Raw genomic sequence first — 25,217 nt, 5'->3', positions numbered from 1 at the left:
ACTTTGTCATGTACCAATTAGGGAGTTTTTATAAATTAAATGTTCAAATTAAAAAAACACAAATAACCTAACACATTTAGAAACCAATTTAGGTGAACACACAAATACACAAGATCTACAATGCAGCTACAGAATTCCCTAATCAGAATTTTTATATACGTAACATTATTAAAAAGAATGTTATTTAATAAAGAAGTTATATCCAGTTGCATAAACCTTACAATTCAGTAACAACAGGAGAAGCAACCTAATTTAAATGGGAAAAATATCTGAACAGACACTTGAACAAAGAAGATACACAAATAGCAAACAAGCACAGGAAAAGATGTTCAGCACTGTTAGTCACTAGAGAAATGCAAATAAAGGTCATAATGAGATATATATCCACCAAAATGGCTAAAATTGAAAAGAATGACAATACCAGTTGTTGGCAAGAACGCGAGGTAAATGGAATTCTCATTCACTGCTAGCAGGACTGCAAAACAGTACTTATACTCTGGAAAACTAGATAGCAGTGTCTTATGAAGTTAAACTTGCTCTTATCACCTGACCCAGTAATTCCATTGCCCGGGGAAACAAAGACATAATGGCAAAGACCTGCACACAAAGGTTTTTATAGCAGCTTTACACACAGTGGTTCCAAAGTGGAAACAACACAAAGGTTTATCAACCGGTGAACTGATAAACTGGTATATACATATAGGATAGAATACAGTTCATCAAAAAAAAAAAAAAAAAAGAGAGAGAGAGAGAGAGAGATACAAAATACTGATTAATGCTACAACACAGGTGAAACTCAAAAGCATTATGCATTAAAAATGTAACTTACACCTCAACCAATATTGCGTTGAAAAGTTTTTTTAAATCAATGATCTATGTTTCCACCTTAAGAAAGTAAAAAAGGGGGCGCCTGGGTGGCTCAGTAAGTTAAGCGACAGACTCTTGATTTCAGCACAGGTCATATCTCAGGGTGGTGAGATCGAGTCCTGCATCAGGCTCTGTGCTCAGCACAGAGTCTGTTTGAGATTCTTTCCCCTTCTGCCCCTCCCCTACTCGCACATATGCCTGTGTGGTCTCTAATAAACAAAATCTTTAAAAAAAAAGGGTGGGTGTAGAAAAAAAAAAAGCAAATTAAACCCAAAATATAAGGGATGAAATAATAAAGAACAGAAATCAATGATATGCACAAATAACTGAGAAAAACAAAAGTGAATTCTTTGCAAAGATCAACTGGCTAAACCTCGAGCTAACATGATCAAGAAAAAGAAGATCCAAATTACCAATATCAGGAATGAAAAAGGGGACATCAGTACAGATCTTATATACAGTAGTGGAGTAAGAGAATATTCTGGACAACTTCTATATCAATAAATTCTACAATTTAGGTGAAACAGACAAATTCCTTGGAAGAAAAAAATTACCAAAGCTGACTTAAACACAGATGAATAACCCTGTATCTATTTTAAAGTAAAAACTTTCCAGAAAGAAAACTCTAGGTCCAGACTATTTAACTGGTGAATTCTACCAGATATTTAAGGAAGAAATAATACCAATCCTAAACAAACTCTCAGCAAACAAGAGGAAACACTTCATTTATTCTACCAAGCTAGCATTGCTGATGCCAAAACCAGACAAAATAATCACAAGAAAAATACAAACCAACATTCCTCATTAATATGGATATAAAATTCTATATCAAAATATTAACAAATTTAATCCAGCAATAGAAAGAAAATGGATAATGTATCACGGCCAACTGGGGCTTATGGCAGGAATATAAGGTTGGTTTACCATTCATAACTTAAATGTATTTTACCATATAAAATAAAGGAGAAAAAAATCATATGATCATATCAATTGGTGCAGAAAAAAGTATTAGAAAGAACTGAACACAAATGATACAAACTCTCAGCAAATGAGATAAAAAAGGTAACTCTTCAACCTGAAAAGGACATATTTTAAAAAAAAACCCAGAGATAACATCATGTTCAGTTAGTAATAAGCGCTTCTCCCCCAGGATTAGGAACAAGGCAAAGACGTGCTCTCACCTATTCAACACCATACTGGAGGTCACAGCCAGTGCAGTAAGAAAAAGAAATTAAAGGCATACATACTGGTAAGAAAGAAGTAAAAACGTCTTTATTACAGATGCAATGATCTTTTTTTTTTTTTTTTTAAGATTTTATTTATTTGGCAGAGAGACAGCGACAAAAGGAAAACAAGCAGGGGGGGTGGGAGAGAAGCAGGCCTCCCGCTAAGCAGGGAGCCTAATGTGGGGCTTGATCCCAGAACCCGAGCCAAAGGCAGACACCTAATGACTAAGCCACCCAGGCACCCCCAGATGCAAGGATCACAGATATAAAAATCCCAAGAATATGTTAAGAAGCTACCAGAACTTAGGGGCACCTGGGTGGCTCAGTGGGTTAAAAGCCTCTGCTTTCGGCTCAGGTCATGGTCCCGGGGTCCTGGGACTGAGCCCCGCATCGGGCTCTCTGCTCAGCAGGGAGCCTGCTTCTTCTTTCTCTGCCTTCCTCTCTGCCCGCTTGTGATCTCGCTCTGTCAAATAAATAAATAAAATCTTAAAAAAAAAAAAAGAAACTACTAGCAAGATGACAGGACATGTAATCAATATATTAAACAATCAATTGTACTTTTATATAATTAGTAACAAGTAAAATGGAAATTTAAAAAATACCATTTACAACAGCTTAAAAAGAACAAGAAATACTTGGTGTTATATTTGTAAGACCTATACACTGGAAAGTACAAAAACACTGCTAAGAGACAGTAAGGAAACTCTAAGTAAGTAGAGACATTCACGTGCTAATGCATGGCAAGACTCACTGTGAAGATGCCATTTCCCACAGAACTGATCTATAAAGTCAACACCATCTCAGTCAAAATCCCAGCATTGGAGAAATGCAAATTAAAACCACATCGAAATACTATTCATATCCAAATACTGAGAAATATGTAGAACAACTGGAATTTCTCATACATTGCTGGTCAATGTATAGTACAACCCCTTCAGAAAGTTCTTAAAAAGCTAAACATAGATCTTCCTGTGACTCAGAAATTTCACTTGTAAGTGGAATTAAAGAGAAAATGAATGAACGAGTGAATATAGGAGTATAAAAAGGATGGTATGAAAATGCTAATAGCAGTTATATTCCTAATAGCAAAAAGCTGGAAAGAATTCAAATGTCCACGAATTGGAAAATGAGCAATTATGGCATACTCATAAAATAAAAAGAAGCCACTGATACAACACATATGAATTTTAAAACAACTTATATGAGAGAGGTCAGAGAAAAGAGTACATATATAAGATTCCATTCATATGAAATTCAAGAACTGACAAAAGTCATTTATGCTAACAAATCAGAAAGGAATTTTGGGTGGGTAGCCAGGGGTAAGGAATTGCCTGCAGAGGCAGAAGGGAATTTTGGAAATGTTGGAAATATCTTTACTAGGGTTGTGGTTACATAGGTGTACACACTTTTTCAAATTAAGACACAGTCCAAATTAGTACATTTTATTGTTTATTATCTTATACCTCAGTAAAAATCTACTTAAAAAGTAAAAACTAAAATTAAAAATATTGTTATTTAAGTCCCTGTTCCTCTCTGCCTAAAAGCTCCAAGTCACAGTGGGGCAGGCTGAGGGGACCCCCCCCACCCCCCGCCAAGTTAGCTAAGCAACAGGTTTTCACAGGGTCCTTCCAACTTCACCAAGACTCCCAGGAGTATCTCAGCAAGTCTCTAAGTGTTTGCTTTTTCTCAATTCGTTTCACTTACTAGTATTTTTTCTTACTTTGTGAAGTGATGTGGAGACTTTTTCCCCTCTTAAATTCAGTTCTTTTCTTTTCCTCTACCACCAAAATACATGTCCATCTTTTCTCCGAAGAGTACATTTATTCCTAAGCACAAAAACAGTCTGAAAACAAAACTATAACAATGTTACCGAGTATTAATAGGAACTAACTTGCCAGGAGCCATGTGAAAAAGAGTTTTGAGCTTCAACTACTGATACAGATCTCTCACTCTGACCATCCAAACATCTAGAACTTCCTAATGCTGAGCGTGCCCACTACTGGCGGCTGCTAGTGTGCCACTTTCCAAACCCTCCGCTTCACACCTGGTTAAAACTTCTATCAGTCGGGCAGGTCTCTACAGTTTCTTCCCAATTCTAAGAGGAGTAGGATTCCAAAAAGCTGTTTTAAGACAAGTTTTTAGGGTTGGCAAGTTTTTAGGGTTGGCAGATCTCTGCCATGTTTCTCTTAATAACAAAGGGCAGGAACCACAGCAGCTTTCTAACACACTAACACCACAAACAATGGGCATACACACGGCATTGGAAGTGCAGGCTGAGCACACAGCTCAGTGTGATAATTGTGTCCGTGATGTACACGATTCTACAAATATTACAAATTACAAATATAAATGCTAAAGTACTAAATAGTTACAGACACCAAAACACAAGTTACTTTTTAATTTGATGGAACAGTGAATATCAAAACAACAGCAACTGTGGTCCACTTTCAAGAACAATAAGAACATAGAAGATGGTGTCATAATCTCAGTAATCATAACATCCATGTAATTCTGTAAAAAAAGCAAAAGCAAAAGGAGAAACTCTTATTCAGAGGCTGGACTTGACACAAACCCATGTAAGATGTTAACAAGCCCGGCAAACTCAAAAAAGGTTTCTGAGTGGCCGGGAAGGACCACGGAGCCCACACCTGGGCAGGGAACAGAGCAACAGAATCTCTACCAGCCACTGAAAATGCCCTAGAAACGCAGAGGGGAGTAAACACGTTTACTACAAACACACAGTCTAAGACCACTTAGTACACACAGAACCAATCTCAACCACCACAATAATTTCTGAAAATACTCTGCATTACTCAGCAGTAATAGTAAATGATGTTCGGAATGGTGACCCTGAGTTACCAAGAAATATTAAAGTGCTCAATATCCCTTGCTAAAAACAGCACATGCACCATGTTTTATGAAGGTGGCCAAAGAATGGTTACAATTCTCATCACTTCCTAGCTTCAAGTCCTGAGCTACGGTTATCTCTCGACGTCAGGCTCGTGCAACGCCCCACCTCTACCAGCTGTGCTCTGATATTAACTCCCTCCTGGTGCCTTCCTAGTGTAAATGGTACCAGATTGGGTTTATGGACATGTCTGGATATGTCTGTAGAACCTAACTACACAGACCAAATGAGTTTTTAAGTTTTCAAGCACATTTTGAAAATGGGATTTCTCCTGTTGTTATAAAACATCTTCCACAGAAAATAATCCATCCTACCTGCAGGGAGATAATCATCAGGTCTTATTTGTGGGTTCATTATCGCCTACTGAAATTCTGTATTCTCTTGCACTTTCTAATTAGCTAGTGATTCATTATTCTCAGTGGCTCATTCCCGTTTCATCCCCCAAATAAAATAACACCCTCCATTTCCTCCACAACCTACCCCACCTACCCTTCCCCACCTACCCCACAGCAGTACCGGCTGCCCATAGCATAGCACCCTCTGCCCAACATAAACACCGGTGGTCCATGCCAGGCTACACTCTGCTAACATTCAAAGCTGAACGGCGGCAAGAAAAAACCCAAGTCCTCCATCTTGCTGCCTGGTCCGACCAAGGAGGGACAGGTTACTGCCCCGGAGAACCCGGAGCTTGGAGACTTACCAGTCCTAATGAGGGCAGCTGGTAATCTGCTTACCTCCCTGTGCCAGACCCTGGACTGAAATGCTTCACACCCATTATCTATTTAATCATCATAAGTGTCCCGTGAGATAGGTTCTATTTGGTCCCCACTTTCTAGCTGGGTGGGCTGTGCAAAGAGGCAAATGAACCATGACCACACTGCCATGAAATGGCAGAGCAGGATCAGAACCCAGTTATGATTTCAAAGCCCACACTCTTCACTGTACTAACAGCTTCTGTGGCCCTTCACTCCAGTAATTAAAGCGATACTTCATTTCCAAGTATTCACCGAATGCCACAGATTCCCTGTATTCAGCTTTCTTGACTGCAAAGCACTTATTTTGTCTTCGTGTGGAATAGTTGTAACTGTCATCATTTTCAAAAGTGAGAGGATAAATCAAGCCAAAGGTTCTAGATTTGGGCAGTCTTTCAGCTTTGCTGTCTGAAAATCACTTTAACACTTAAGTATGTAAGAATATTACCTGGGGTTACAGTTAGCTGAAAGCAATGTAGCTTGTTTGGATCAGGAAAATGCACCTTACATGTACCTGCAAAAGAAACAGCACATCAGGAAGGTCTGAGAGCTGGCAGCAGTCCTTATGCGGAGGCTGACCTTGAAACACACACATGGAGTTGAAGGAGTTTGTAGACGCCGCCTTGCTCTTGGTTTGACAAATATTCGTGCCACTGCGCTAAAACTGCAAACCAGTGATTTTGCCATATAGTCTTTTACTTGCCAATTCCAAATTGAGATGGTTTCTTTCAACTTTTAAACAGTCACTAAAAATTGAGGTCTTTCCATTAACTTCAAGAATTATGCTAGTTTACTTTGAAAAGAGAAAAACACATCTCAAGGAGATGAACACATGTGGGTAAGGCAAACTAAACACGGCAAAACCAGAAGAACCCTGGACTGTTCGCCCACTACCATCCTTACTCATACCCACCATAGTAAACTGAAGTTCAAAAGAAGGGTGCCCATGAAGTTAACTCACACCTAGAGTTTACCATGGCATTAAAAAGGAGGGGAAAAATGTCTTCACAGACCAACTGGTAGCTAAGTTTGCTTTGCTGGTGAAATAATGCTCTGCTCAGAGGACAACACCCTACGTCCGATGCACCACATCCGAAGGGGACTGGGGAATCAGGACAAGGCATTCTCACTGGGAAAAGAGCTAAGGGCTAGTGGCACAGACAGAGCAACTGGCTAAATCTGCTTCCTTCAAACAAATGATACCGAAGAATGGTAAATATACAAGGAATAAATAGCCACTAAATTGGGGATGAATATATGTAGAAATTGTCTATTATTTTATAAACTCAGGAAATATGCTAAACTCCTTGGGTCACTTTCTGACTTTATTCTTTACAAGTCCCACCACTGAAAATATTTGTCTAGTTTTACAATGGTATGAAATTTCATCAAAATAGGACGATTCAAATTAGACTTAGATACGGCCCTTAGAGATCATCTAGTTCAATGTCCTTAAGCATGAAGTAACACAAAGATCCAGAGAGGTTCAGCGACCAGCCCAGGATCACACAGGTTATCAACAGAAGTTTTGTTCCCAAATTAAAGACGAGTTTATGGCTCTTCTCCTTATACCACACCTCATTTCATTACTTCATGAACATGCCAGGCGTGAGGCATAAAAACCACACAGAACTGTTAATAGGGCTTTTCTTTTTTTTTTGCTAATCCCTCAGAAAATCATTGTAGAATAAAAGGTAACTTAATCTAGAAGAGTGAGAAGGGGTCTTAGAGATTACATTGTCACATTTTTTATTTTAATAAATAATGAAGCCGGAAGCCATGAAGTTCAAAACTTTTGCCCGAACCACATATGTGAACAGTATATGGGTTTCATTTCTCTTAATCTTTTTTTTTTTTTTAAGATTTTTATTTATTTATTCAACAGACAGAGATCATGACTACGCAGAGAGGCAGGTGGGGGGTGGGTGGGAAGCAGGCTCCCTGCTGTGCAGAGAGCCCAATGTGGGGCTCGATCCCAGGTCCCTGAGATCATGACCTGAGCCACAGGCAGAGGCTTAACCCAATTAGCCACCCAGGCACCCCCATTTCTCTTAATCTTGACTTGAAATGAGAAATGCTGTCTTTCCAGTGAGATCCATGCAACAGAAATGCAGGACAAGGGCTTAGAGAATGTCTCACTGATTGGTGGAAGTCAGCAGCATTCCTTTGTTTTCATACCCGGCATTTTCCTCCATTTCAGGAGAAGGATAAACATAGAAATCTATCCTTCTAGAACAGATTGGCCCCCCAATAATAAAGAAGTTACCAAGGGAGATTAACAATCAATACGAGTACTGAAAAGAATCAAACATTTTAAAGCTCAAAAAAGTCTTAACAACAACAACAAAAAATTAAGAGACCGGTTTTGTTTTAGTTCAAAGCTTTTCCTCTGTCTGCAGTCATGGGCTAACATCTTATAATTCCATCTATCTGAAAGAGGTATTTTTTGCCAACAGAGAAACGTCTCTGAACTTGCATATACACAGCTCCAAACAAGTTCTGAATGACTGTTAAGTAGCACTGCTACATAGCAAGGTTATTTTGTTTTTCTTGTTAATGTTTTAGAGATATTATTAATACTAGATAAGATACTAGAGAGTTCTTCTTTGGTGGCTTCTTGTTTCCTCTTTAGAATAATGAGTTGCGTACTTTTGGAAAGCATGGCTTCCTTGTATAAACTAATTTAGACTTCTCCCACTCTGATAGCACAGAGGGCAGGGACAAAGTGAGAAGAAACAGATAGCATGTGGTCTCTTTAATCAGATACTTTAGCCAGAAATGCTAGGGAGATGTCTTTCGAACCTAAGGTGTTTAGTTAAAATCCTGGTTTGAAAACCAATTACACAGTTTGTTTTGCAATTTTTTTTTTTTTTTAAAGTAGGCTCCCTGCCTAACATGGGGCTTGCACTCATGATCTTGTGCTCAAGAGTGTATGCTCCCCTGATTGAGCCAGCGAGGTGTCCCCCCAAAATTTAACTGTTTTTAAACCAAAATTTCAGAGAAGGTTAAAAATATTCTCTATGGGTTAAAAACCAACAATTTCAGTAAGACTCCTATTTGAGGACAAAATGAACTGTGTGTAAGTAGTAAGTTTTTGTGGTCTTGATTAAATATATGTATGTGTGTATATATATATATGTACATATAAACCCTTTATGAGAACCCCAAAACACTTCCTTCCAGTTCTGACTAGAAGAAAACTTTGTGATCAAGCAATTCAGGGATTTTTAAGACATTAAGACATTTAAGACATTTTGACTGAGACCCACACTAAGAAACCTATTTAATATCACAACTCACCATTCCCATAAATAGCACACATTAAAAATAATTTTCCAAAAAATATGTGTACCCTTAACAAATGATTTTATAACCACTTAAGGTCACACCCACTACCACCCGTCTAACTGTAGTTGGTGGCAGGAACGGGCCCTCTCTTCTCTGGGTCAGGTGCGCCGGAGAGACCAAGCTCTCTAGAGCATTCATCCAGACCAGGAGACCCACGTATAAAACATCTCACTCACAGTGATAAACATCCTCAGCCTCAGAACTATTTTTAACCAAACATGATGATAAAAAGTCCTAATTTTAAAAAAATACTAAAATGGCCAAAACTTTCAGGCTTTAATGGTATTACTAAAATTTGGCAAGGGATTAATAATAGGAAAAGAAAAGCAACCCTCTGACACCTCACACAAGCTAACTGCCCAGTAAGCGAACTTGCTCATGAGTGAGAACTGCACAGTGGGTCTGTGCGTCCAAGGGGGAAGGACCAAAGTGAGGACACCTGGTGACATAACGGGTGTAGTCACCCCAGCTCATGCACGGAGATGCATTACAGGCAAGCACTTTCTGGACCAAAAAGGTGGTACTGACACTCATGAAAACAGGACCATCTGTCACTGATTTATAGATCTTTTCGCTCAAAGAGGACACAGGACAGAACACTATGCAAGAAATACGAAACCCAACCCCATCCCCTCTCCTGGTAAATATCTCGCTCTCACCTGAACCTCAACAAAATTCTGCTACCTGTCAGCACAAAATTAAAACTTACTCCCAACACACATGAAAACCAGGCTTTGGGCTATGCAAGGTTATTAAAACATGAAAAAAAAAAAAAAGCTTCTCCATGCAATGACTTTGCAGCACTTACTGTCTGGGTGGGATGCTATACTTACACGGTAAATTAGCTTCAAGCTCCGCAACCTCTGTGGAAACAAAAAGACTATTGTTAATATCAGTCACGCCTCCACATAAAAGCACCAGCTCTAAACTGGCAACTTCTTCCCCAATGCTGAGGAACGAAGGGGACCAAAGTAACTAACACCTACCCTGGGTCTGATGTTTAGACATCAAGCCATTGAATTGTTTCAAAGACACAAAGGTACTTGTAGGATGCCAGGAAGTACAGTCACAGGCCCTTGAAATGTACTTAGTATAAACGAAAATCATTCAAAATTCACAAAGAAATCAACCACAAATAAACCGGTCACTAAAGTATTTTTGAAAGTCTTCTTCCCCCACGTAGCAGAACTGCTGCCCTTGGAATGTGACTTACATATATACCTCGTGTCTCTTACAGTTCTTCCAGACCTGTCTTCCCCTGCGGCTCACCCAGGTGAGAGCTTGAACTTCTCCAGTGAGAGAAAACTCTGCCTCCTGCCGGGGCGCCAGGCTGTGCTGTTATTCAGCTATCTGTTAACATCTTGCTTACGTCTCCAGGAAGGGGGGCTTAGAGCCTTGGCCCTTTGAGTCATCACTCATTCAGTGTTTAAGCCCCGCACCCCTTGGCCAGGACAAAGCTGCAACCCTCCCGCCCCGACTATGACTATTAAGAGCTGAGGTCTGGGGGCACCCAGAAATAAGTGGGCAGGCAAGTCAGTGGTGTCTCAGACATAACAGAATGTGCTCTGGGGTTCTGGGAGCACAAAGACTGCCCCCAGCTGTGGAGACTAGAAAAAGGAGGTCTATGGGCCAGGCTTTAAAGAATAAATAGTATGAAGGCCAGCAGAAGAGGAAGAATGCATTCCTCGAAGCTAAATTAGTGATGTGCAAAAGCACAGAACACAGACAAGCACAGAAACCAGAAGGCACACAATGCAGCCAGAGCAATGGGTACAAAGCAAGAGAGCAACAGGAAACAAGGAGGAAAAACAGGGCCAGGATCTCAGAGGGCCCTCAGTGCCCAGCTTAGGATTCTCAACTTAAATCTGCAGCAGTAGGGAGCAGAGGGACACTTCTGAACAAGCTTCCAAACTTTCCTCAAGAGGACAACTTTAGAAAGGGCAAAGCAGAGACCAGTGACCTGTGAGATGGGGACTCTGCAAGACAGCAAAGGCCTAGCAAAGGCAGGGAGGGTTGTGGTGCCTGAGCGCATGGAGGACAAAAGGATCTGCCAGCTGTGAGGGGCAGGAGAGTCAGAGATGGCAGAGGGCTGACATGCTGGGAAGTCCTGGGAGGAGGAAGCTGAAATCTGGGTGCATGGCTAGGGCCGAGGTGTCCCCGCGGACATGAGACTGAGAGAGGGGAGACTAGTGAAAAGAATGAAGTGTGGCAGAGTAGAAGACAAAAGCAAGGGAGTCCCTCATGACAAAAGGTGGAAAAATAGGAGATACGTGGGGGAACACAGTGACTCGGGACAGACTGATCCAAGGGAAATGAGGACTCAGTCAAGGCCATCCCATGTGGATCAGACACTTCTGAGGGCACTACAAACAGCAGGAAGGCAGGTGACAGGATGGAAACCAGATTACAAAAAACTAAGAAGCAAATGGGTGGTCAAAATATACAAGCAGTATATATACGAAATATACAAAATATACAAGCAGTAGATACGACAATTCCTTCACATCAAGTACGGAGCGGTGGGCAGGAGAGGGGAAGCTGTGTCATCATGTGGCACAGCTGAACACTTAACACATTAGTGGGAAGACTGGCAGATAGCTCTACTGCGGGGCCAAGGGTTTGAGAGATCCCAGACCTTTAATAGCAGCCATTTGAGAATCTGGGTATAGACAGGGGGCCCACTAACTGTGTTGGCTCTGGGTTCCAGGTATTTAGAATGGGTGCTCAGAAAGGTGCAGTGGGGCAGAGGAGGGAGGAGCTGGGGAATGCAACAGTGCCGTGTGGGCTACAGGGCTCTACCCGATGCTCCTGCCTGGGAGAGACAAAGAGCAGGTCTCTTCAGTGGAGCAGGGCACCGGGAGAGGAGTGACAGTTATCCTCTTGCTGCGTGACTGGCAAAGGAACAAGTTTGTGATGATGTGCAAGCCTGGGAAGCCTGTTTTCTTGGCTGCTTTGTGTTGTGGTACATTTAAAATACAGTCACTTAACAAAACCAAACATAATTAAGAATCCTATGAACTGATTATTATTCTTCTAATGACCACAGTGATCTTTAGTTTTGTCTTTCTGACTGGCACGTGCGTTCTCACCCTTCCTTGGAGCAGGACAGGGCACTCACTAAAGACAACCACGTGCGGCCAAGGGGGGCCGAGACCACAGTGCTAGCGCTCTGATGCAGCCCAGAGCCACGCTCTGCTCCAGCCGCTCACACAAGCATTAGTTTTATCAAAAAAAAACCCGTATTTTATCAAATGACTCATTCATTAATCACTTTAAAATAAATGTTCCCTATATAAACTGTATGTTTTTCAACTATATGCATTTGTGTCTTTTATTATAGCATTATTTAGCTTGCTGGTAAGAACTTAGAAAAAACTGTCCTTGGGGGCCCCTGTTTTGAGAGACTGACGTTAGAACTGGCTTTCCTGGCAAGTCTGTCCCGTCTACAATTGGGAGAACTCTGGGAGTCCAGCTTTAAAGAACACCCAGTGAAATGAAAACATGCTCAGAGGATTTGAGGAGGAGGGGGCCACAAAACAGAAGCAGAATGTTTGAGAAGACCATCTGCTGCCAAAAGATGGGGAAGAGGGAGGTCAGGACATAAGAGGACAGCAAAGCACTGACCAAGCGTGTGGTGGTAACCAAGCAACCGAAAAGACCCCTGCACCAAAGGGATGGGACAGGGGGCAAGAGGCTTATGTCCCCAGGAAGCCTGACTGTTGTGCACGGAATCTCTGCCCTAGCTGCACATCACTCACGTTCAGAGTTTTTTGCTGCACCCCCTCTTTAAAAAATAGCTGTGGTGGGGCACCTGGGTGGCTCAGTGGGTTAAAGCCTCTGCCTTCGGCTCAGGTCATGATCACAGCATCCTGGGATCGAGCCCTGCATCGGGCTCTCTGCTCAGCGGGGAGCTGCTTCCCCCTCTCTCTCTGTCTGCCTCTCTGCCTACTTGTGATCTCTGTCTGTCAAATAAATAAAAAAATTAAAAAAAAAATAGATGTGGTAAGGTACCATTTTCTATAAAATAGACCCACTTTTAGTGTACGATTCAGTAATTTTTAGTAAAACCTGCAGTTGTGCATTCATCCCCTTAATTCAGTACCTGCTAAGCTTTTCACACTGCTCGTCCTACACAGATCCATCCCACCAGAAGTCTGATGGGGGACCTAGGCCTCTGAAGTTCTTTCTCTCCCCAGGTTTCAGAAACTGCTACAAGATATTTGGCCGTGTTAAAATATCCCCACACAGCTATTTACATAGATGGATTTAATAACTTCACTTTGTCGTCTAGAATTCAAGTCCAAAGATGAGCTTATGCTTGCATTTCCAGGTACAGTGCTAGTCAAGGGGAGTGGACAAGGGCTAGCAGAGCCCCACCACAGTCAGGGCCTCCACAGGCTTCGGGTCCAAGAGCAGGCAAGACATACAATCTTGGGAGCACAAGACTTCCAGTAAAGATACTCAGCACTTCAATCCAGTGCAGAAGATCAAAGAGCCACATACCCTCATGGCATTGTCACAAATGACACATAGGTTCTCTACACTTCAAATGATGGCAAATAAGAATTCATTAATATCAGTAGCTATCGCCTTAGAATCTAGGTACAAGAAGTCTATATGGCCAAAGAAACAAGCGAATTGCTTCACATGCCTGAGAGGCCTCTTTGCAAAGCAGCAGCCCTTCCCTGTGTGACCTTACTGACTGCAGGACACAACTCCTCCCTGTAAAATAGCAAGAAGTTCGGGTATTTTTAACCTGCTAAAGTCTCGCCTGCTCTAAGATACTAACACCTCTACCCCTCAGCAGCCCAGCCTTTCTGGGGGGCACCTTGCACAATTCCGAGGCTGCACAACTTCCTTCTGAGAAATTAGACTCTTTTCCTTTCTAACTAAAGAGCAAACCACAGAGCCCACTTGAAGCACGACTGCCCTTAGATATCAGATTACAAAATCCACCCAATGACCACAGTGGCCCCCACACGGCACATCTTCTCCGTTTTCTGCCACAGGCTCCTCACAACACAGTGCTCTTGTTTCTCCACTGGCTGCCCCTCAAATCGCGTTCTTCATGGCAAGGGCTGTATAGTCTGACCCAGCCCCACAACCCCGGTACTTGACCCTGGGCTTGGCACACACAGGGTGCTCAGGAAACACTTAACAAATAAATACTCTTGCCAGCAAGCTGCCCAAGCTTCTGGTGTGCCTGTCCTGAGATGTGAGAAGCCTTTCCCCTTGTGTAGCTGGCCCAATGCATTCCAAAGCTGCTCTGGAAGTGTGTTCCCTCAAAGTTCCTATGTTGAAGCCCTGCCCCTGCCCCGCCCCCATGTGATGGTATTAGGAGGTGGGGCCTTTGGGAGGTGGTCAGCAATTAGAAGAAGTCATGAGGATGGGCTTTCACGACGGGATAAGTACCCTTGTAAGAGATCCCCGGTGCTTGCCGGCCAGGAAGCGGTCCTCACCAGGAACTAAATCTGCTGATGTCCTGATCTTGGAGTCCCCAGCCTTTAGGACCATGAGAATAAACCTGTGTTGCTGGAGCCGCCCAATCTATAGTATTTGCCTATGGGAATCTGAGCTAAGACAAAGGGCCAATCAGAGACACAGATGGCTCTTGGCAAGAGCCAGCTCCAAGCCCCGTGGGACAGGACAGCTGTGCCATTCCACCCAGGGAGAGATGCAGCTACTTTCCAGAAGACTCGATTACCTCCTTCCACCTGAACACTCTCTCTCAGACTTCTTTGACTGGAACTTTCTCTCTTAGCTTCCCGCCTGTCTTCATACATTAAGCACCCCTTCTGCAGTTTCAGCATCCATGCACAGTACCCTTATCTGGGAGACACATGAACTAGGGCAATAGCCCCTCCACAGAGCCGAGGACTGAGGACCTCATGGAGCCTCACATCAGCCCTCCTACTCAGGCTAGGCCCAGAGCACTCACAGCGCCCTCCACACTCTGAGGGAGCAAGGCTGTAACCCTGAAAACCAGCACAGCTGCTACAGCAGAGACAGGGTACCAATGTGAATGGAACTCAAGGCCTCATGCCACCCCTACTTTCAACAGGATCTGACGAGGTCAACTTGAAACCTCGTCTGTCTTCCGCAATCCTCCTTGCCCTGCTGGGCTACAAGGTACCCCTAAGTGGGGCCACCAAGCTTCCTGGGCAATCTGACTGGTAGTTAACCCTTCAACAAAGCCTTTTTTAAAGGTTAACCTTGGATCCAGCTGCCTTAGCTCCATTTACCAGGATTCTTCTTCTCTGGGCCACTGCTCCAGCTATTATTTTTTATTTTTATTTTTACTATCTTTTAAGATTTTATGTTTCAGTAAGCTCTACACCCAACATGGGGCTCAAACTCACAACCCCGAGATCAAGAGTCATGAGTTCTACCAACTGAGCCAGCCAGGCACCCTTCAGGGTTTTGTTTTTTTTTTTTTAAGATTTTATTTATTTATTTGACAGAAAGAGAGATCACAAGTAGGCAGGCAGAGAGAGGGAAGCAGGCTCCCCACTGAGCAGAGAGCCCAATGTGGGTCTCAATCCCAGGACCCCGAGATCATGACCTGAGCCGAAGGCAGAGGCTTTAACCCACTGAGCCACCTAGGTGCCCCACTCTTCAGGTTTTTAAAATACATACTATAGTGCTGCTAAGTGCTCTGAATATTCTGCCAGCATGGCAAGCCCCTGAGCCCACCCTCTGAGTCCTGGGCAGGGCCCGGCACAGAGAAAGCAGCTCTGGAGAACAATAAATGATTCTCTTTCCCCCACTCTTCCAGGAACTCCATCGGAATAGGGCCCTTCCTATCCCATCCCATGACTGCTCATGTGGACACAGCAGCTGACTCAAGGAGGCACCTGCACCCTGGACACCGGGAAGCACATGTAGGTGGGCAGCCAGGCCTGGAGCATGGAGGGCCACATACCACACCCCCAGATGCCAGGAACCACCTGAGATGTGAGGACTGGGATGGATAAAGGCACACACAGATTCATTCCCTCTTACTCCCCTAATTCCAGAACTGACCCTGAACTCAGCTCAATCCAAGTCTCCACATTTAACAAAGACAATAGAGGTGAAAGGTTCCTGCCAGGGTGCCTGGAGCCCTCTGGGGTCTTTAGGGATCACTAACAATAGGCTGGCACACAGCAGGGATCCAAATGCCTGCTGAACGAAGAAATCGAAGAAGACACACACAATCCCATTATACAAAAAGTGCCAAGTCTGGGTTAGCTAAGACCCTGCTAGGCTTTTCTGGCAGGTAGGGTGCACTGTCAGACTTAGAACTTTTATGGACTCAGTGGCCCCACAAAGGTCCACCAGGAACTCAGCATGATCTGCCCTGTGACTAAAAACACCGGTGATAGCTCCCCAGTTAGGACCAGACCTGCACAGATCTGACACTCTCCAGTGTCCCCAGCTCCTAGGATTCAGGGCAGACAGGAGCTTTCTGGGCTAGGACTGAGGGACTCGATTATTCCACACCCTCCAGGGACTGCTGCTACAAGCATCCTTTCAGTTCCAGTCTGGAGGATGTCCCTGAGTTACCTAAGGGGTGCAAATGAAAAGCTGTTGTGACCAAGGTCCCGGCAAAGCAGAGGCCTCCCCCAGCCAGCTGCTCCAAGGTAGGCTACGGTTTTTCCATGGACAGTGGATTCCAGCCTTCCAAAGGCAAGAAAAGGAACAGGAGCTACAGCTCTGCAGCCACTACCAGCCCTTACCGTTAGCACCAACTGTTCTGCCAACCTCCAATCTCCCCCATCTATCAGCTCAACCCTATTGCCATCTGCACCAAGCCAGATCCTGTACCTTGGGGCCATGGGATACATAGCCCTCCCTGCCTCCTCAGACCTCCAAAGGGCTCTCAGCAGATGGCCTTCAGCTCTCAGTCCTTCCAGGACTGTGTAGATTGCACAGACCCCCTCACCCCAGGCTCCTCACTCCTCTCAGGGCAGCCCCTCTGGCAACTGATCCATGCAGAGCAGGAAAACCTGACCATCTCACTTGACTGGGGACTGCTCTGAAGGCTATGCTTGCCCAAAGCAGAAGCTGTCTGGGGCCTTCCCCAGAGCTTGATTTCTTGCTCTGCCTCTTCCTGAGTCCTTCACCTCCCTCCATGGGTATCAGTCCCAGGGATACTCATTTTTAACTATCCTGATACCAAATTCCCCAATCCTAGGAATCCAGCCTATGGCGCTGAATCCCAAGACGTATTAACACACTTTTCTACAAACTAATGATCGTCCTGAGTAACACTCCCACATAAGCCAAAGCCACAGACCAGGAGGACAATGCTGACTATAGCAATCTTGTTGAACTCAGACATCCAACTTCTCTCCAAGTTCCCAAAGGGGACATTCCCTAGAAAGAACTTCACCATAATCACCCCTCAAGTGCCCCACAAGGCCATGGACTCCTGGACTCCACACACCACTTCTGCCATCCGAAATCCCCAGAATGAAGACATCCCCCAAATCCAGCCAAGCAAAGGAGTGCTCTAGGTGCAGATCGGGCAATCAGGGACCATCAGAGCATCCTTCATTATACATCTGCTCTTCACAGCCCCCTCTCTCAGGCCAGGGCCACCCTTGCTCTCTACCCACACTCCCCAAATGCCCAAACTGCTCACCACTCAGCCAGCCCAGCCTGGTCCAACAGTCCCCTGAGGAAAGAGGCCCTAGAGCTCTTTGAGAGCTGCCAGGTGAATCCCTGAGCAGGGTGGACATGTGCAGAAGCCCTCGAACCTCCTTGAATGCTCTCTTCAGTGTATGTGCCCTTCTGTTCATTCAGTTTCTGCTTGTTCAGTCTGCTCCCTTAGAGCCTACCCCACCCCCAGAATGTGGGTTTGGCTGTGCTGCTACAAAAAAGTTGTAATCTGGGCACATTTCTTAACCTCTCTGAGTCTCAGTCCTTTAGCTCCAGAATGAACCACCCACCTGGCAAGGCTGAGCAAAAGTCAAACAAGAAGTGCCCTATAAAGTGTCCAACGGAGGGCCTGGTTCCAAGTGCCCTGTGTACAAAAGCTATTAACCACGACAAGGACATAGTGAAGAAGACAGAGGACAGCCTACTCGCTGCTTCCACCTGCTCCTCCGTAGCTACTATCTGGGCCTTCCTCACTGTAGCTCCGGGGCACTAAACACCCTCCATTTAAGGACCGTGACATCACATCAAACCCCTTCCCCAGCTTGCTTGGATCCTGGCTTCCTCCGCAGATGGAACCCTTGAGCCAGCATCTGGGACCATCCAAGCGAGGAGCGGTAGCTCACGTTCCACCCTCTTGATCGCTGCAGTGACATCACAAATTATGAATTCAGTCTGACATAGTGGGTAATGTCAAAACCTAAGAAATGATTCTTACTCCATCATTAGCCAATCATCCATCAGGCTGGATAAACCAGCGCCAAGGCCAAATTCAGGGGCAGAAAGAATAAGGAAGAGCGCACCACGTAAGACTCCCTAAAACTGATGCCTTCCTAGTGCCACTCCTGCCAAGCTCAGCAGTGCCTTGTTCCCGAGGACAAACAGTGCATCCACCCACACCAGCTCTCCTGCCGTTATGTCTGTTTCAGGACACACAGATGCCAGCCAACTCATGGTGTCTACCTGATACAACATGAAAACAGGCAGTCCTAACCAACTGTATAGCTCATTGCTTCCTAGCTCCTTTACACTTAAGAAATGCAGACACATGCCATAAAGTAAAAAGTGCTGCAAATTCTAAGCTCCTTAAGGCAGGAACTCTGTCTTCCTCTTCTTCTGTAGTCCTCATGACCCCAGGAAACTGTCTTTGCACTTTACAGTTACAAGTTTGATTAATGAATGAATGCAAAAATGCCAAACGCATGCATATTCACACACACACTATAAAAACCCTTCTCCAAAGACTACAGCTCTAGGACACTCAGTTATTAATTCTGTGAAGGGAACTAATTTTGCACAAGGCTCTCTTCAGGCTATGACTTAAATAAGGTACGGAAGGATCCTAGAGATTACTGAATTCCACTCCCTCCCTTTACAGACCAGAAACTGGTGCTGAGGTATTAAGAGAGGGGGTCTGGAACTCCTTGGGACCAAGCACAAGAAAGGAAGATACACCTCCCCTCCCCACTCCCAGCCCACAACCAGCCAGACATTGACAGCACTGAGACCAGAGTACCAGAGTCCTCCCACAGGCATTCTGGCAGCCTCTATAGAGCATATTCCAAGTGTGTAAGACGTACCACATTTTCTTGTCCTCAGTATTCCCATAGTGCAAAGTCTTTGAAAGTGATAGGCAATTATATTTTTAGATATTTTCAAATAGGTATTCCCACTCAGCAAATGGGTGCTTCATATCTCCAAACAGCCTCCAGTCAGAGTTCATTTTGTTACAGGAGAGACACCAGCTCACAAGGATTACATTACCTTTAACAAGCAGCCTGTCTCTCACAGACACTCTCCGAGTGGAGTCGGAGGCCGTGGCTGACGTCCGGGACCCTTTGAGACCGTCCTCCCGCTTCAGTTTGCTTGCCAGCGTCAGCATTACTGCTGCCTTTACCCTGAGACAGACCAAAGGCAGGGTTATGGACACGTCTCTAGACAATGACTGGAAATTGAAGACAAGGCCATAGGTGGTTAACTTTTTCCTATAATTAAGTCACAGAAAAATTCAGCAGATAAGGCGCATTCATAAGACTGCTTTCCTTTATAATTAATTTGGGAAATCTCCATGCCATCCTCTGTAAGTCTAATTTTTTAAAGTACACAAAAATTTTAAGAAGGGAGAGCCATGCATTTAACACTCATTGGGCACCAAGCCCCGGGACACGGTGGTGACAAAGCTCCCATGAGCTCGTGGTCTAGGAGAGTCTCCACCAACGGGTTCCATGTTGGCCCACCCCTGTGCTCTAGCTAAGTGTGCCCCTCTCTGCTGCAGGGACCATGCACCTGTGTGTGTGGTGTGCCCTGTGCCTGGCCCACTGCAGACTGAAGGGATCATCAGCCCTGGGAAGGAAGAAGCAAAGCAATGCTTTCTTTTTCTTCTTCCTCTAACCAAGGTATGGCTGGAACCTTAAGAAGCATCTTTGCATTTATTTATGTTGTGTCTTATTTACATTTTTTAGACAGTATAAAGATCAGTATTAAGTCATAATTAATGCCCCAAACTAAATTCTCTTCAGTGGCTGCTTCGAACCCATCTATGCTTCAGGCATCCCCTAAAACTCACTGAAAGCTCACTGTGAAGGACAATAAAGGACAAAAAAAACCACAAAAACTGGTCACCAGCCCAATATTCCCATAATATCCTTTGTTGCTTTCATATTATTTCCTTTCAATACCATTCTGATTGTTTTCAAAAGAAAAATGATCTAAAACTTCCAAATTAGAAACTTGACCCAAACACAAAACTTTTAGTTTGAGGCCAAAATACTGAAAGCTAAAATAAGAATACGCTTCCCACACTGGTATTTTTAACCATTTTTCACCCAGGTTTTTTTTTTTTTTCCACCCAGGTTTTTTACTTCTCATATCATCTTATTCTGTGTATCTTTCCTCCTCCAAAGACTTTCAGATTTTATTTTCTATTATGTATGCCATAAAAAAGAAACCTACTGAATACGATCTTCTATATTGTATATGACCCACACACAAACACTCAACTAATCCCTTTTAGAATCATTGGTCTAAATGCTTCAAAAGATGGTTCTATTGCACATTAGCCTTCCAAGCTCCTAAAATTTCAAATCTGGGAAGGACTTCCCCCTTCAACCCCCAAGTCACACTCTTTTTTTTTTTTTTTTTTAAACTGATATAGATCCTGTGACGATGGGAGCCCGGGAACTGGCTTGGATGAGGCCACTCAGTTGCCAGAAGCAGTAACCACAGAAACATCAGTTTCTGTGAAACATCAGAAAAAAACATTTTCAAAATGTTTTCGCAAACATTTTGAGTGTGATGATGGTTTTAAGGGTATAGAGATACACATCAACTGATCTAACTGCATACTTTGAATATGTACAGTTTCATGTACTTCAATCATACCTCAACAACGTGGACACAAATGTGAAAACAAACCAACATTAGTTTCTTCATTATCACTTGACCATGCCATCTCCCCAGATGAACGTACACAGCGGCCTGGACCATAACCAACACGCATCTCAGCTTTACCCAGGGCAGGGAGGTATTGGTTTGGTACTTCACGAGGGGGTGGGGCTTGGGATGGGCACAGTCAAACAGCCATAGGGGCTCCAGCCTATACCTACCAGAAACAGAAGCACCATCCAGAGCCAGGTTCTTTTGCTCAGCCCCGACCTGGAATAATCTTGTCAGGAATCCCTTAAACAGACTGGGATCACAATAGGGAGTTTGTCACCCCAGCCAAGTCTACCACCACACACCCAGACTTGAGCACATCAGTCCTGCCACCTGGTTAGGGTTGCCTAAAGATGGACCAAGACAAGCATCCTTCACAAGGTCCAATTGGTTTTTATCCTCTAGCTGACCTTGGCAATACAAATATGGCAAAAAATAAAAAAGCCCAGCATGAGTAAAGAGAGTTCCATAGGCAGAACTCTAGGAAAGTCCTAACAAAGAGCCCCATGGAGAAGCAAGTGCCAGGGCACATGCCTGGTCTCCACCCAGCTCCCTGAGGGCCTGCCCTGAAGGAACCACTTGGAGGGTCCAAGGCAAGACTTGTTTACAAAGGCTCACACCAAGACACTCTTCTGTGTCACTGCAGTCTGAGAACTCTGCCTTTTTTTTGGGGGGGGGGGAGTGAGTGCACGCACAGGGGTGGGGGGTTGGGGTAGAGTGTTGAGAGGGAGAGACAATCCCAAGCAGACTCCCTGTTGAGTGAGGAGCCCAACTTGGGGCTGGATCCCAGACCCTGAGATAAAGACCTGAGCTGAAGCCACAGATCAGATGCTCAATTGACTGAGCCACCCAGGCTTCCCACTGCTTATTCTTTTCTACCCCTACTACTCCACACTGAAGCCTACTCTGTGGGCATAATATGCCTCATACTCAACTCCACTAAGAGCTGGATTCCTGGCTTGCAATCTTCAAGTTTGTGGCCCTTAATAAATAGACGGGGCACTGACTGAAAGGTATAAAAGACAAGGATACTCATGTGTTGTTGTCTATCAAAGAGAACACTAAAGCCACTCCCCCAGCATTCTAAGATCTAAGTGTATACTGACCACCTATTTGTCCACCATCTGTATTACTACTGCATGCCACTGCAGGGATAAACCTAAGGCCTAATTTGGAAATGTTTCCTTAGCTGTTAAATTAATTCTCTATAAAGAGATCTGAACAAAGAGATTTATTCAAACTGTCAAGAAGTTTGCCAAACACCTGCAGTTGCTTCAGGATTCTCCTTTCCTTCCGTGCAGTGCTTCACCCATAGAAGGCCCCAGAGCTGCCCCTTGACTGTGGAGTACACAGTGTTAGGGCAGCATTTCTGCTGACAAGATGAGCTGCACAGAACAGCATGCTCAGTTTCTTTATCCCGCAAGTCCCAGTCGGCCGGTTTAGTCCATTTAGTTCCTCCTCTGGGTGGGACTTGCACTCGGGCTGTTCAAAGATTCATGCATGCAATTTACTGGTCTCATCATCAAGTCATATTTACTTGGCATTCCTGCCTGTAGTGGCAACATCGGGCCAGGTCACCTGTGCAGGGAGGGATGATACCAGGAGCCAGTCAGCTCCTGAGTGAGGAACTCCAAATTTGCAAATCTTCCTGATGCGGAAAAGTCCCAATCTTAAAGAGTAAGAGATGGGTCACTAGGGGACAACCAACTTCTCTAGCCAAAGAGGCCCTTATCAGGACATAAAAATGTCCACACTGTACCCTCCTCCTTCAGAATGCCAAGGCCCAGAAACCTCCCACCTGGCAGGAGAGTCACCTTGGTTGGCAGACCGACCTTTGGAGCCCAACCCTTTATTTTCATCAATAAACATGCCCCCTCTTGCACTATCTACTACCTGAAGTGCAGGCAAATCTGGGCGGAGGTCCTCAAGCCACACACCAGCCAGCCCAGTGATGATTTGTCTCTGAAGGTCTCTCCCACCCTTCTGACCCTCACCACCCACCCTCATCCCCACACCCAGCCAGAAATCCTTTGCAAGCCGCCTTCCTCCCTGCTCCTCAACATCAGCTTTCCCATTTCTGGAATCTTCTGTTTAATCTGATGATATCCAGGTCTGGAGTGCCCTCCTTCCCTTCACCGCGTACTCCTATTCCTTCCTCAGGACACCAGATTCCTATCCAGGGTCCAGTATCTCCTACAAGAAACCTTCTCGGGCCACTCCAATCCATCCTGCGTCCACTCCAGGGCCTGAGGGACTGCAGACAGGGGAGGGCCCGTCCCCTCATGTGACAAATGAGGAAACTGAGCCCTGGAAGGGCAGGGCCACACCCAAGATTACACACCAGCGGAACCGGGTCTAGAATCCAAGACCTGTTGTTCAGATCATTCCAAGATACCCTCCCCCCACCCCGCCCCCCGTGCGGGTAAAATCCTCCGAAGGAGCCGAGGCCGCCCCCAGCCGCCGGGCAGCTCCCGGCGGGTTGGCGAGCCGGGAGTCCCCCTCCTCACCCCCGCCGCTCTCCGGGCCTAGCCGGACTCCCGGGGCGGAGGAGTCGGACGGCCCGCGTCCGAGTCCCGCTGCCCCCCGCCTCGGCGGGCTGGTGACCTTGGGCTCCGTTTCCTTCTGGACAATGCGGCCCGCGGCTCCCCCGCGACGGCGGGCGCGAGCGAGGCCGTGTAGGCGCCGGCACAAGCAGGCGCTGGCTGCGGGATGCCCCTCGAGCCCGGCGGCGGCCGGCGCCCCGGCCCTTTCCCAGTCAGGCAGTCCGGCCCCGCGCCGCCGGCGCCTGGCCGTGAGAAGCGCGCGGCCTGAGGCGGCCCCGGCGCCGCCCGCCCTCCGGCCCGCCCGCGGTACCAGTGCCGCCCGGAGGCCCGCGGCCGCCCCTCTCCCGCCGCGGGGCCGCGCGCTGCTCACCTGGGCACCCCGAGACAGGCGAGGCGGGCCCGGCACCCAACACCATGCCCGGCCGGCCGGCGGCGGCGACACACAGCCCCTCACAGCCGCACCGGCTCCGGGCGGCGGGACCGGAAGTAGCGGGGCGGGGACTCGGCGGCTCTCGCCTGCGGCGGCCGCGAAGGCAGCGGGCGCTTTAAAAAAAAAATTCAAAGCCCGGACGAACTTTATTTGGAGCCTGACACGCGAACAGCGGCGTGCGCCGGCCGGGGCTGGGCCCGGCAGCTGGCCTCCCGGGCCTCGCTCATTGGCAGAAGGCGCGGTCGGGGGGGGCGGGCGTGAAACTCGCCGCCCCTGCTGATTGGCGAGTAGCGACCGGGGGCGGGGTCCTCCCCTCAGTTCTGGAGTCTGCGCACCCCGGTGCCTGGGGCTCCGAGCAGCGTTCTTACCTCCATTCATTTCGTGGTGTGTGGCGTCTGGACCTGCCCCTCAGAGGTGGTGGGCGCAGCCTGCGATGCAGGAGCGGCTGGACCTGAGCTGCCCGCCTCGGTGGATGGGGTGCCCGCTCTGTGCGCGGCACAGTGCCCTGGGGGCGGAGGACCAGGCGTCAGGGGTGAGGGGCGGGGCGGTCAGGTGTGCAACAGCCACCCATCAACCCCGAGGTGTGCTTCGGGGCAGCCTGCAGGAGTGCCTGGACCCTTTCCTGATCTTGTCTTTCTCCTCCTACACGTGTGTAAAATACCTGCTTTATCTATTTCTAGCTTGTTGAATACAAATTCTCATGTCCAATTGTACCCCTGTGATTGAAATAGGCGCTGGGGTGGAGGAGTCAGACAAGAGGGCTCCTGAAGGAATGGGTCGTCTAAAAGATGAGGTTCACCACGTGGACCGGGAAGAAAGAGCCAAGGAGTTAGAATTTTATTTCCAGAAGCCCCATTGAATGGTTTTAAACAGTGGAGTGACTAAGTTTTCTTTCTAAAAGAAGCTTCTGGCTCTCATTGAGCTCGTGGGAGGTGAGCCAGGCAAGGAGTCAGGAAGACCAGTGAAGAACCAACCCATGGTATTCCTTCTGTTCTGGAACACTTCCTGCCTTCTTTGCCTGGCTAACGTTTGTTTTCCTAAACTTAGACACTGCTTGCTCAGAGAGGC

The 25,217-nt window shown here is 46.0% G+C and overlaps 1 protein-coding gene across 4 annotated transcripts in view; it reads right to left on the bottom strand.

The window, feature by feature from the left end:
* The window catches only part of UBE2F (ubiquitin conjugating enzyme E2 F (putative)), a 54,688-nt gene extending 30,075 nt beyond the window's left edge, over positions 1–24,613 (bottom strand). The window contains exons 1-4 of one of the 4 annotated variants that reach the window (XM_047721520.1): positions 24,518–24,613; positions 19,506–19,639; positions 9,935–9,964; positions 6,202–6,267 (exon numbers count right to left, since the gene is read on the bottom strand). In XM_047721520.1, coding sequence (XP_047577476.1) covers positions 6,202–6,267; positions 9,935–9,964; positions 19,506–19,623 — 214 coding nt within the window. In that variant the 5' untranslated portion in view covers positions 19,624–19,639; positions 24,518–24,613. Of the gene's footprint in view, positions 1–6,201; positions 6,268–9,934; positions 9,965–19,505; positions 19,640–24,089; positions 24,247–24,517 lie in introns of those variants that run through there. The other 3 variants (XM_047721519.1, XM_047721521.1, XM_047721522.1) reach the window with 3 other exon arrangements.
* Between the last annotated feature and the right edge of the window lie 604 nt (positions 24,614–25,217).

The sequence above is a fragment of the Lutra lutra genome, chromosome 3, assembly GCF_902655055.1.
Source record: "Lutra lutra chromosome 3, mLutLut1.2, whole genome shotgun sequence".
In the NCBI taxonomy this organism is placed as follows: domain Eukaryota; kingdom Metazoa; phylum Chordata; class Mammalia; order Carnivora; family Mustelidae; genus Lutra; species Lutra lutra.
The sequence above is the reverse complement of the archived record's forward strand: the minus strand, read 5'-3'. Positions and strand labels throughout refer to the sequence as shown.